This window comes from Acipenser ruthenus, chromosome 15, assembly GCF_902713425.1.
Source record: "Acipenser ruthenus chromosome 15, fAciRut3.2 maternal haplotype, whole genome shotgun sequence".
NCBI classification, from domain to species: domain Eukaryota; kingdom Metazoa; phylum Chordata; class Actinopteri; order Acipenseriformes; family Acipenseridae; genus Acipenser; species Acipenser ruthenus.
In genome coordinates this window covers 27,494,428-27,508,219 of record NC_081203.1, presented here as the reverse complement: position 1 = coordinate 27,508,219, position 13,792 = coordinate 27,494,428, and the positions used below count along the sequence as shown (strand labels likewise).

Below are 13,792 nucleotides of genomic sequence, written 5' to 3'. Positions count from 1 at the left end.
ACTTGAAAAAAATAGTAATCTATTAAAGGTCGAATTTTATAGTTGTTATTTTAAAAATTGTACTAATCGAATAGTAGAAAACAGCATTTATTATTATTATTATTATTATTATTATTATTATTATTATTATTATTATTATTATTATTATTATTATTGTTGATTTAAATGCAGCTTTTGTGGGGTGAGATGAAAGAAATATTCATACAGTAGTTATAACAATATAATTGTTTATTGTTTAAATATATGCAAGTAGTCCAAATAAGTGCTTGATTTATAATTTAGTGAAATAAGGGGGCTATTATAAATATATATATATATATATATATATATATATATATATATATATATATATATATATATATATATATATATATATATATAAATGTGTGTGTATGTTGGTTTAGTCATGTTTTGTTAGTTCTCTTAACAGTTAGCCAAAACATAAAATACTAAGTTATCAGCCAAAAACAGGCCAATATTCAAAAGGAAACATAAAATCACAATGCATGTTGAATGATTCCAGCAGTGTCTGATAAAAACACTAACCTGTACACAACTTGGTAGTTAGTTCATTTTAGAGGTTGGCTTAATTGTTTCACTTTGTAGGCTAAGCTTGTATTATCTTTTACATGCATAAAATAAAAAAATAAAAATAAGCGCCATACATGTATCCAGATTTGCAGTCCAAGGTACAAAATTGTTTGAGATAATAAGCGCATGTTCTATGTGTGTGTATTTTGTTTTAAGAACTAAATGTGGTTCTAATTGCATTTTGTGTCCCTGTATTTGACAAAGGTATCTGATCATCTATAAGTTATGAATAATTATTTTAAAAAAGAAAACTCATTTTAGCTGATAGTCAGTGTAATAGATTTTCAGTCAGTTTGTTATAAACACAGACTGTGCTGTTTCTGTTGTACAACTTTCATCTGACCCTCAATTTAAAGAACATCGCTCTTGCAGGACACTTTTTACCTATAAGACTCTAAAGACCTATTGATGGACCACTTTGCATACTAATAATTTGTAAACATCACGAGGGCAAAAAGAATCAACCGACCTTTCCAGAACAATATACTAAACAATTATTTCCGCATCAGTTACAGTTTCCTTTTCTAATATTGATGCTGTGACCCTTATTTCGGTCAGTTGTCCATAATGTCCTTGATTTAAATGAGGGCAGGTTGGAAGGTGTGTATGCATAGATGATTGATGGTCTCTATTTCGGCAAAGATGGTTTTCTCCATGTGCTGTTACAAACAAGAGTTGTTTCCAGTTTGATAACAAGGGGATTGGCGGGACTGGGTGCTGAGTGCACCTCCCCTTCAATAAAGCTCAACACTATTACAAGCTTGTCCAGTCCACCTCCATTCGTAACCGTGGAGATGGCACAACCTGGGTGTCCTTTTCTTTAAAACCCACAGTCCCCCACTCTATGTTTCTCTAGTAGATAATCCTACTAGTGCTACATAAATACATTGTCACAGCTGTTCAGCCTCAACATCAAAAGTGATAAAGGTTCATTTAAATGACAACTCCCAGACTTGCAATAATGTACATTTACTGGAGCAGTATCTTAAATGTGGTAATTTCATTGGATCGGTTTCTGGGCATTTTCTAAAATTGAGGAGTAACTATTACTCGAGGTTGTTTCAAAACTTACAAGATTTACTGCATGCTTATATGAGCATCAGAAGGAAGCTTGAGTTCCCATTTTGAACCCGATCGGATGATGACAAGACTTCAAAACAACGTTTTATACGTTTTAATTAAATACGTGTTCCGGCAACCCAGATTTGAATGGGCTTTGGAGAAAAGCGTGGCTGATCTCGTTGCTATAACGACACCAAATCTTTCACGCCTTTTCTTCTTAATACACTCCATTTACCCGTCCATGCGTTCACGACATACATTTTTCCATCAACCTAGCCATCCATCCATACTGATCCGTGCCTCTGACACCTGCTACACAATGACTACTTCAAAACTTTCACGACTGTCTTTAACAGCTATGGCTATCATCATACGTAATTCAATAGCATAGCAGCATACGTTTATTGAAATTGATTCTAGGCTACAATTGTTATAACAGTAATATATTGGTGATTAATGTATTATTATTATTATTATTATTATTATTATTATTATGTAAAGTAGTAATTTCAGTTAACATTTTGCCAATATAATGATTATAATAAAATGGGAAATGCTAATATGATTGCAATTTTAAATAGTTCATAATGTCAATGCAACATGTTTCACCTGGATGATAATAAGAACGAAATTAGTAGGCTTATGGACTTCTATTGTTTAAATGCCATGAGATTATTCTTGACACGAAATAGGTCAGTGAGCATCTGTGTTCAAACAGAATGTGTTATGTCCTGGTGACCGGAGCTTTTATTGGCGAACGAATAAGTATGTGTGATCTAAAACTCTGAGGGGCATGGGTTATTGAAATACATAAGCCAAAAATAAAAATGTGAAGAGAAAAAAAATACCCCTATGACTATGAACACCCTAGCTTTTATCCATTTAATTAATATTGGAAAACGCGTTTGTTACCCTATTTTCTGGAAAAACAAAACAAAAACAGGAAGGATTTGTCTAATTAACATCGTTAATGAACTCATTGTTATCAGTTGGTGTTTTCTGTATTTTTGCTCTTAGGAGGTCCAATACATTAAAACATTTTCATATTAAAAAAAAAATAAATAAATAAAAAAAAAGATTATGTTATAGCAGAACGTGCCATGATCGAAATATACAATAACATGTTACAAGTTTATTTAGCCTAATAGACCGTGTCATGACTCAAAGTTTTCAATTATTTTCACGATATCTTTGTAAATTAGTTTTAGCTTTTCTATGGACTTGGAGTAATAAAGATACTGATCACGTGATCTGAGGAGAAAAGACCTAAGACCACCAACCTGACTTAAGCAATCCGTAGGCTATAACTAGGGTACAAAGCCCTAATAACGTTCTTCTGTATAATTTTTAATGGAAAACCAGCTGCTATTAAAGCTGATTTCGGATAGAGATCTCTCTCCCTCTTTGCCCCTACCCTTTGAAAGCTGCTTTCTTTCTGAAGGGGTATTACTTTGCTCTTTTCGTTGGCCAAGCACAATTGTGTTATTGGAGATAATGAATTCAATCCCCATCAAAAGGTATTAGAAGCGCATTGGCCCTGTACTGGCTTTTTAAACTAAGAATGAAAAGAGAGAGAAGAAAAGTCTCCGGGTAGCCTCACTGATGGCCGCTTTTGAAGTAAAGGGGGTTGAGCATTGTTGTTGAAATATTTGTCCATAAGGCTGAAGAAAGAGAGGCGGCTTTTGATGGGGATATGAGAAATGTCTCATAAGCTGGAATACAAGTTGCTGCAGGAACCTTCGACCAGGACATTGCCTGCTGATAACATATGTGACACATTAATAGAGGCTAGTCAAGAACAACTGATCAATTCAAAATGATAGGAGCATGATTCCTATTCTGCTATTCTGAGATTGACGAGGGCTTACAATTTGAGCTAATATATATATATATATATATATATATATATATATATATATATATATATATATATATATGTCCGAATCCGATTTGTCAGTTATTTGAGTTTTACTATATACGATAACATTATTAAGTATTTATCTGTCAATCTATATATAAAATCTATCAAGTTGTAATTAGTGCAGTACAACTACTGAAATTATATATTATAATATATATTATATATTACCTGATGTACATGTTCATTTCGGTATCATTTGTTCTCGTATTTTTTTTTCAGTTAACGTTTCTAAGTTTGGACGCTGATCTTTAAGAAATGCATTCGTAAAATAACACTGTCAGAATTATTTATTATTTATCTGAAAATTTAAACTATTAAAAGGCAGGCTTGTAACGAAATAATAAGACGAGAACATCAATATAATTAAGTATCCAGAGACACACTGTATAAAATATTAAAACGTTTTATTTATTTTTTTTATGTATTTATTTATTTATTTTATTTTTTATGTGAAACTATCCATATCATTTTCTTTTCAAAGAAACTCCAGGTAAAATTATAAAATATAGCAGGCGGTCTCATTTAAAGAGAATTTATATTTTTGAAACCAAACATTCCATCGAACAATTACTATTTGAAAAAAATGTTACTGCCGAACCCCCTTTCCAGTTCAGCAATATAGCCTATAGCGTCGGTTATAAGACTGTCCATAGTCTGTGGCAAACTATATCGTTTGTTTTTGTTTCTGTTTAGTTTTGTTCTGTTTTGAATTTTCTACTTACCTTTTGCGGACAGGCCTATGTGTTAAACCAAGACAAAAACCCGACTGCTAAAGTCTATATTTAAACAGAGATGATGACTGGTTAGATTCGTCCAAAGTTCATAGATCTAAATGAGTTTCTATTTGTGGAATAGAGGAAGTCAAAAATCGCTGATGGGATGAGAGAATCTCGCTGCTTTTAAATTTCTGGAATTGTGTAAAATCATATAGATTCAAAGAAAGTGCAGTAAAATATTTCCAAAAACAGTTTAAAATCTTAGAACGGGACTGCATTGAATTATTTATTTTTGCAATATAAGGTGAGTGTTTTATGCATTAAAAAATACACGTTACCTAACTTACTCATTAATGATTATCATGATACGATGTGAAAGTTGCACCTGATGTGAAAAAGCCAGTATATTTACTGTATTTTTTTATTAAACAAAATGGTGTTCAGTCTGTTTTATATAGTCCACTGTAAGCTGCAGACGTCAAGTGCAGCGAGCCCATGTTCTGATACTTGTTGATTCGAAGACCCAAGTTCGTATCACTCCGAATGTTGCCTCTCCACTTAACGTTGTAGTTTGCTGTTGAACAAGCTTATTGGACAGCACGCTCCTTTTGTCTTTACTGAGCGATGGCACATCAATTTGTGTATGAATATTGTGAAATCAACAAAAAAAAGTTTATCGATCTCAGAAGGTAAATGGAGAAAGGTTGTTTCAAATACATTAGGGTGCCATTAATAGGGCCTATTGATCCGTGTGCACTGCAGCACATAGGATATTATACAAGTGTAAATAGTTCGTTGATAAAGAGCCATACGAATGTGTGCTTATCTCAGATTGTTTAGACACATTATAGAAATCAAATAAATAAATAATTAAATAAAAGTTTAAATCTCTATTATATAAAATGGTTGTAATAATAAGTGGTTTTAATATAGGGCATATAGCGAAAACGTGATAAAAGACTAGTTTGTAGCCTATAAACAACTTGTGTCGGTCTAAACGAACGTGTCTAATGTGTTTACTGCAGTTTGCGCGTGCAGCTTCTGTTAGGGACAACAGAGTTTGCGTTCAATTTAACTAAATGTGAGCTGTCTGTCACTAGACATTAAACGCAATGGTGTCGAAAAATCGAACACAGTCTGAGCCAGTTTTAAAGAATTAGGGTGGTAAATGCATTTAAGCCTCCATAATAACCCCACCAACAATATATCTTACTTAAAATGTACACCATTTTCTTAAAGTTAATAATAATAATAATAATAATAATAATAATAATAATAATAATAATAATAATAATAATAAAGTACTCTTGGTGTACTTAGACTCTTTTCACGACATTTTTTAAAACAGAACGACTGTTGCTTTTTAGTAGGTAATAAGGAGGCCTATCCTTTATTTACTTTAAATTTAAACGCGTTGGGATAATGTGAGATATTTTCCTAAGGTCATAAATAAATACTACTTTCACTGATATTTTCGTATATCTTAAAACTGATTTTTGTTCAATGTTATGCCGAAGTGAGTGAAGACATATAACCTTCAATTACCTTTTTATTTTGTGAGAAACTACTTTTATTTGACAGCTGCCAATTCCGTGTCGCGGCAATGAAGTATTAATTAAAGAAAAGCGATCAGCTGTTAAAAAATAAAATAAAAATCCAAACAAGTAGCTATTCATTGTAAACATGGTGAGTGCAGCTTCCACTGGCCAGCCTTACATTCAAGCAAACACCGGTTAGGGGAAAAAAATACCTATTGGGACAGTGTGAACTCTCAGCATCAGTGTCTGAATTGCGTTTTTGAAGTGATTCGCACAGGCCTGTAAGTTTTAAGTTATAACATCTTTATTACATTTAACTGCTTACAATGCTTGCGTTTTGTGACTCGTAAAAATATTCACTTGATTTAACGCATGTAGCCGATAGTATTTTTAAAAAATCAAATATGTTTTTTTCTAGAACAAATATGTCGTACTAAAATATCACATTATTATTATTATTATTATTATTATTAGTAGTAGTAGTAGTAGTAGTAGTAGTAGTAGTAGTAGTAGTAGTAGTGTTGTTTGGTCTTCAGTTAAAAAGGAAGACAATATAACCACGCTAGTCCCCCAAACCGTTAACATAATTAGATCTCAGAATATTACATTTTGGTCACAAATTGTACAAACTCTAGATGCGTTTACTATCTTTTATTAAATCGATGTATATGCCTAGTATCGGCTAGTGTGTAACCATTTACATGATAGAAATATTTCGCTGCGTTCGGCATTGTTTTCTTTACAATTGTATCCATGCATGTTGTGGTAAGTCCGATTATGCCTGAAGTTTGTAATTCTAGTGGTTTGCGTATCCAAGGCACCAGATTTCAAGGTTCTTTGAGTTTTGGCAGTTCTTCTATCCTCAACTCGATTTGCCACTCCATTTTATTCGCCCGTCAGGGGGCAATTACATGATAATTAAACACATTTCACGGTCCCTCAGCCAATGTGTATGTGCACAAAAGAACACGATCAAAGTAAAATACGTTCAGGTTCAAAATCACTTATTTTAAGGTTACACATCACAAAAGCTAATTTGATCTTAGATCGATTTAACCTAAAATCTATTTTACTTTAAATAATTCTCAAATGTCTTTATTTGCAGTTGTTTTATGGCAGTGTACTGCACATATACAAAAAGGGTTAGCAAGTCGTTATTTTTAATCTTTTTATTGTTCAAATAAAGGCAATAATAACCACTGAATATCGTTATGTGTTAATGTGATTAAACACCAACATTGTGTTATAATTAACCTGTTAATATGTTTAAAAACTAATAGGCTATTTATTATGAATGCTTTGCGCTAAAGCGTAAAGAATTATCAAAAAGCACATTTCTAAAGTCTCTTTTTTTTATTAAAATCCAGCAAGTTTCGTTGTTTTCTTAAATCTGTTGAAAACTATCTATATCAATCCAGGCTCATTAAAACACATGACAAACAGTTGACCCCTGACAAAATATCAGGGCAACCTTTTCAGTTTTAGGCTACGAAAAGATCAAAGATACAGGAGATAGGTATTAACACATATATTGGTTAATTTTCAGTTAACCTAAAATATGAGTATCAGCAACAATACACTATAAACCCAATATGTAAGAAATAATCATAAATCGTATACAATAGAGCCGAACTATTTTTTTTGTATTTATATACTTTACATCACTTATTCTGGTGTTTTGTGCGTAAATATGTAGTCTAAAGCCATTAAAATATATACTAAAATGTGTGTTAGATTCTTACATTTGGTTTTAACAATTGATATGCTCACGCGACCACAGAATACGGTGGTCGCCAAGAAACAGTCTTTTTGGATTCATTTATTTATTGTTTGTCTGTGTTGCAATTGAAATATTTTCATGAAATCGTTTTTTTGTTTTTTTAAATGATAAAACTCTTTAAATCTATTTGCCATTTCCGGTATCGCCACAATTCCAGAAAGGAATACATAAAAAATAAGTATGCTACAAATTAGGGACATTGTGGGTAAAACTAGGTTAAAAAGAACAACATCTATAAATTGAGTTGTAATATCGTGTGCACACTATTTCACTAAAAAGTACTATTTCACTATTTCACTAAAAAGTACTATTTCACTATTTCACTAAAAAGTACTATTTCACAAATACTATTTCATGGAAAACAAAAAGAAACATTGAGTTTTAAAAAGGTCACAACAAAGCCTGGACGTTTGTTTAATAAAGAAATCCATATTTTATTTCAAATTATGCAATTCTGCCGTGGCCGTTGAAATCCAGTTAATACATTTACCTACTATAATACAGCCTTGTTTGAAAAATGTTAATGACAGACATTGTCACAAAGCAAAACAGTGCTAAATAATATAAACATGACAACATCCGATAAGCAAGAACCTTTGAAAGCTTAAGTGAGTAGATGCGTTAACCTATAACAATCAACTGAGAGACCTTCGGGTGAACGATTTTTTATCTTTTTTTTTTTTGCAAAAATTGCAACACATATGTAAACAATTTGGATCTTTATGTATCATTATACAGGGGAGGGGGGATGGACCACAACGTAATTTACAAGCGCAAAGGTTTAAATACGTCCTGCAGAACATCTGCACTGTTTTAGACGGGTTTACACAATCATTCTCATGGCAAAACTTTACAGTATACATTTTTTTTATACATACACAAATATTTTATACAATAATAAAGTAACAGTCCCTTTGCACTCAATGCGTGCAAAAATAAAATAAGAGTTTATTTTTTCTTTCCAACTCCGGTCCAGTATTCTAGCAGAGGGAGACTAGGAAGTATTCAGAACAGGTCTGGAATACACACCTTGATAGTAAGACGGATCCAGTGCCGAAGGGTCCATGTTGCTTCTGCCGACCATGGAGGCACTGCCAAGAGGCAGACTGGCAGAGATACCAGACCCATAGGATGAATATTGCAAAGCCTGTTCATAAGCTTTCAAATCCAGCTTGTGCTGCTGCTCTGAAGATGACATTAGGTTATTAATGGAAAAGGGATGGTTGAAAGAATAATGGGGATCGCCTTTAAGATGGAGTTGGGACTCGTGAGACAGGGAGTGCGGGGGCAGGGGCACTGATGCCAGGGCCGTAGCTGAGCTGACAGCGGTATGTACCGCTGCCGCGCTCGTGTTTAGCTCAGTACCCGTCCTCCCGCTGTTGTGATCCGTGGTCTGAGGGCTGGAGGACTGGTTTGAACTACAGATAGAACTCGATTCTATTTGGCCGGATTTGCTGTTGTTGCTTTCGCGAGGGGGCGACCCAGAACTGCTCGACTGGTCTTTTCTACCATCCTGTGATGATTTGGATAACCTTCTATCACACTTAAACCGTTTCTGTCTGCGAAGGTAACAGCCATTTTCAAACATGTTCCCCGAGTCCGGGTGCAGTGCCCAATAGGACCCTTTGCCGGGTTTATCTGGTGATCTGGCCACTTTGACAAAACAATCATTGAATGAAAGCGAATGCCGAATAGAGTTCTGCCACCTTTGCTGGTTTTGTCTATAATAGGGGAAAAGGTCCATGATCCACTGGTAGATTTCGCTTAGCGTGAGCATCTTGCTTGGAGACTGTTGGATAGCCATTGTGATTAAGGATATGTAGGAATATGGAGGCTTGGCATGAGGATAACTTCTTCTGAAGGTCTTGGTTTCCCTTGTCCTGTTCATGTTTGGCTGACCATACGCCATAGGGCTCATAGCGGGGCTCATGCTGGAATATGGGGTTAATGCGTTCATGGAAGCTTGCTGTGCTGACATAGCGTTCATGTTCGCTGGACTAAGTGCTGTGCCCATTGCTGACATTCCGGTTGCCATTCCATTCATAGCGCTGGTGGCACTAGGAATCCCTGACATGGTATTGGGGCTCAGTCCGGCCCCAAGTCCAGTGTTGGCGTAAGACATGTTGAAGGAGCTGGCTGTCATGTTGCCACTGGTGGGCATGCTGTTCATACTCATGTAGGTGTTCATTGTGTTCATGGAGCCAAGACCTGAATTCATGCTGCTATTTGGTACTGATGGATATACCTATACAAGTCAAGCAAAGAATATATTACAATTTAAAAGGAAAGAGTTCACATTTTAAGATTCACTTTTCAAACTGAATATACTTAAACAGAAACTGCAAATGGAAACTACACAAAATTAAAACGTTGATGTAAAGCACTAAACGCTAAGGCAATTGCTTGTTTTATTAAGTATTTTTTTTAAGTCTTAAAAATGACCAATGTATTATCTCTAGGGAAATGGCGCCACTTTGTTTCTGAAAATACAAGAGACACACGCACAGACCTGTGAACTATAGAATTGTTTTTCAGTATCGCTAACAGTGTTTTTCTCTTCTTACTACTCAGACTTATTTTGAGTATAGGCCTACTGCATATAATATATATTTTTTACATCACAGACATTCTGATATATAGGCTACAGTTAAATGCGATTATTATACTATTTCATGCGAAAACATCTACTTTTTTTTTTACAGTAGTCATTGTTTATTTGTACAAAATGGATTTGACAAAACTTCAAAATAAACTCTTTAAAGTAAAACTGTCATCACCATGATTACATTGAATTTCCATGCAATATTTAGTGATATGCACACCAGGATTTCCTTTACGTATTTCCAATTAGAGTTTGCTCGATAAAACAGCTAATCATCAACTATTTTATTATTTTCTTATGTTACTATCATTATCATGTATATACCATAATATGAGTATATTTAGATACTGCTAGGAAATAAATAAACACCTAAATAAACAGAATACTTCTTGAAATCACACGCATATGTCCACGCTGCTGCCTAATCGTAGATCAGACCCGCATTTCAAGTTTAATTTAAAAGTTTTATACAGAACAATTTTCAGGATAATTGAAAAGAAAAGAGGACGAAGCAAAAACAATCTGCTGCATTTTTTAATTTTATTAATGTAATTAAATACACAATTTGTCTATACTGTTCGTATACCTCTAGTGATAAAATAAAATACACTTGTTTTCTCATTTAAGTCTGTTACCTATCGCAAGTGCTACTGTTCTGTTTTTTTTATTATTATTTGTTTACGTTTCCCGAAAACTTGTCTGTTAATGTAGCAGATTGAAAATAATTGTGTTTAAGCACTAGAAAGCGGATGAAAAGATCAGCCATGATCTACATACACACTGCTGCCACCAAGCGGATTTGAAACTTTAAAACTTTGGTCATAAATGTTGCTCTTTATTGTCAACTTTAATTATTATTATTTAAATATATACAGAATAGAAACTAAATATTTTGTTCTCAACAATGCACACGCTAAAGGGGTTTCAGGGGAATTGAGAGGATTCAACAGACTATGTCATTTTATTTTGATAGATAATTTTAGCAAAAAAAAAAGCAAGAGACGTGTACAATCTTAAGATATACATTCCAAATTAAATATATTTATTATACTGATTGTTATCCTCGTGACAGCCAGGGTTATTTTTTTTTTACCACTTTACCCTGTAAGGAAGTTAACATTTTTTAAATAAAGATATTTACTCAGAAGTCTAAAAATACTAACCTCTTGTGCTTCACTGTAGTAGCTACTCCAGTCCGGTGTTTCATGTCCTTCCATTTTTACTGTACCCAACATTATCGAGGAAGAGAAAATGGCACCATTCAAAATTTTAACCAAATCAAGGCGGAATCCTTTCCAGTTGACCGCTCTGAATAGAAGCAGTGCATGGACAGTCGGTTTGGTTTAAGAGTGAGGAAGTATTGAATCTGAAGTGAGGTAGAGTTGAGCTCGGTTACGTAGCAATGGAACAGCCCACCTTCTTTTTCATTTGTCCACAACCAGTGTCTTTATCTCCGTAAAAGAACACCTACAGCTGTGGTGGTACACCTGCAGTGACAGAGACATGTTGCGCATTACAACTCCCACGGGGGTGCCAGACTTCATAGCCATTGAAAATGAACTACTATTTGTAAACTAGATTAATTGCTTTTTATGGCGTAAAAAAAGGGGGGGGGGGGGGGGGGGGGGGGACGACGACGACCTGGTTGTCTGGACAAATCTGTTTATACCACGCTCAGTGGAAAGATATATTATGCATCGACAAAGAAATAGGGGTAAATTAAAGACCTGGTGAATGAAGACATTTAAATAGAATGCCTATAATGCAAGATTTACTCCTAAGTATGTGATGCTCTTAAGATATACAGTATGGCTGCTTTACTTTAAGATTTTCGAGACATTTATTTTTGTAAATTATGTTATGTTATTATTATGTTATTTATTGGCAGCTGGTTATTTGGCTTTTAAAACTAATAATTTATGTCCTGCACTAGCTGTTTTTGGAGAGCTCATGCAGTGAGAGTGCCAATACTAAACATTCTTAGATAATAAAACATGTGGGATAAGGCAGAAGATCTGCCATCACATTTTAACAAAAACAAAACAAAACTGAATTTGAATGTATTTTGGTTATAGATTTCCCTGCTTATTTCCTGATACGAAAACTTCCAGGTGTGTTTTTATAGCACCAGTAATACAACGTTGAAGATTGTAAAACTAAATCTACATGTTAATTGGCTGTTTCCTATTTTATAAATATATTTGTTTCTTTTTTTTCTTGTTTCCTTGTAAATCGCCTTTTATGTTTCTTGAAAATGTTTGTGTGGGCTTATAGGCCAAATTGTATATGCACAATTGCATACATAAAAATGCATTTAAACAATCGTATATACACATACACTTATGTTTGCAAGAACTGAATTTATTGTAGGTTAATTAATTTACATCCTTTAATCTTCTTAATCTTTCTAAATGGTCGGTTGACAACAGCGCCACCTGTTGAATATTATTACATGAATCTATCTATCTATCTATCTATCTATCTATCTATCTATTCTATTTTGTTGAAACTGTAAACATGCCTACCGAAGAAAATCGCACATTGTACTGTACAATTACAGTATGTTGATCTAGTGGGACATTTCAAAGTCTTGTTAGCAACCCACACTGCCACTAAACAAACTCAGTTTGCCTTGCGGACACTGATTTACATATGAAATGGCTTTTCTTCCTACTGTAAATTAGTTTATAAGGGTATAACAAGGGCGATAATCACCCCGATTGAATTAGTCCAGAATTACGTATTGTTGATTGTAAGCGGATATAACAATCGGTAATAATAATGAAAAAAAAAACACAAAAAGTTATTCCAACGAAGCTCCAAAAATAATGTTTTTGTATTTGTATATATCCTTATTCGAATATATATATGGTACAAACTGCTGCACATGTATTTATTGCTTTTATATAGCGCTTTTTATACAAAAATATTACAAAGCACTGTACAGTATACATAGCAGAAAAAAGAACAAACCACAATACATTTGTATAGAATGTCACACATACAACTGCCGCAGTCAGAACATGTAAATAACAGTATACACATAATACAAAAGCAGCAATTTTAAAGTTACATTAAAACCCACTAAGATCAGAACGCCATTTTATAAAGGTGCGTTTTTAGTCTTGACTATAACGGTCCCAACTACCCTGACAAACGAAGGCAGAGCATTCCATAATTTAGGCGATCCTACAAGAAAACAATAATAAACGAAATCTAAAGTGGGTACCAGGCTGAACCCAACACAGCTATAGACTATGCTACACATTCTGTATTCTACACCAATGTTCCCTAATTGAGTGACTGAGACTAACATAGTTTGTAGTTTGTAGGCTTTTATGGAAATATTTCATAACACATTTAATATTAATGTTTATTGTTTTCAATATGCTATTTGGACGTTGCACTCTCGGGGTGTATTTTCATCATGAGCCATTGCTTGAGTGAAGTGAGGCTTTTTTTTTTTTCTTTTTTCCGAGCACAACATAGATTACAAACATCAAAATAAACTGTGTTTAAGTTCCACTTTAAATGCATTTAAGACATTCACACATTCCAGGGTCAGCACCACAAAGTAGTCAA

General features: G+C 33.9%; 1 protein-coding gene across 1 annotated transcript; it reads right to left on the bottom strand.

The window, feature by feature from the left end:
- Positions 1-8,017: 8,017 nt before the first annotated feature.
- Positions 8,018-11,723, bottom strand: foxa1 (forkhead box A1). The gene is made up of 2 exons (XM_058987689.1): positions 11,374-11,723; positions 8,018-9,853 (listed from the first exon to the last, which is right to left on the bottom strand). The coding sequence occupies exons 1-2, from the start codon at positions 11,443-11,445 to the stop codon at positions 8,603-8,605; spliced, it is 1,323 nt and encodes a 440-aa protein (XP_058843672.1). The 5' UTR covers positions 11,446-11,723; the 3' UTR covers positions 8,018-8,602.
- Positions 11,724-13,792: the final 2,069 nt, after the last annotated feature.

Coding starts and splice junctions, on each gene's coding strand:
- foxa1 (XM_058987689.1), bottom strand. CDS start 11,445: ATGTTGGGTACAGTAAAAATGGAAGGACATGAAACACCGGACTGGAGT. Junction 9,854..11,373: donor ACTACAGTGAAGCACAAGAG/GTTAGTATTTTT, acceptor TGACTTGTATAG/GTATATCCATCAGTACCAAA.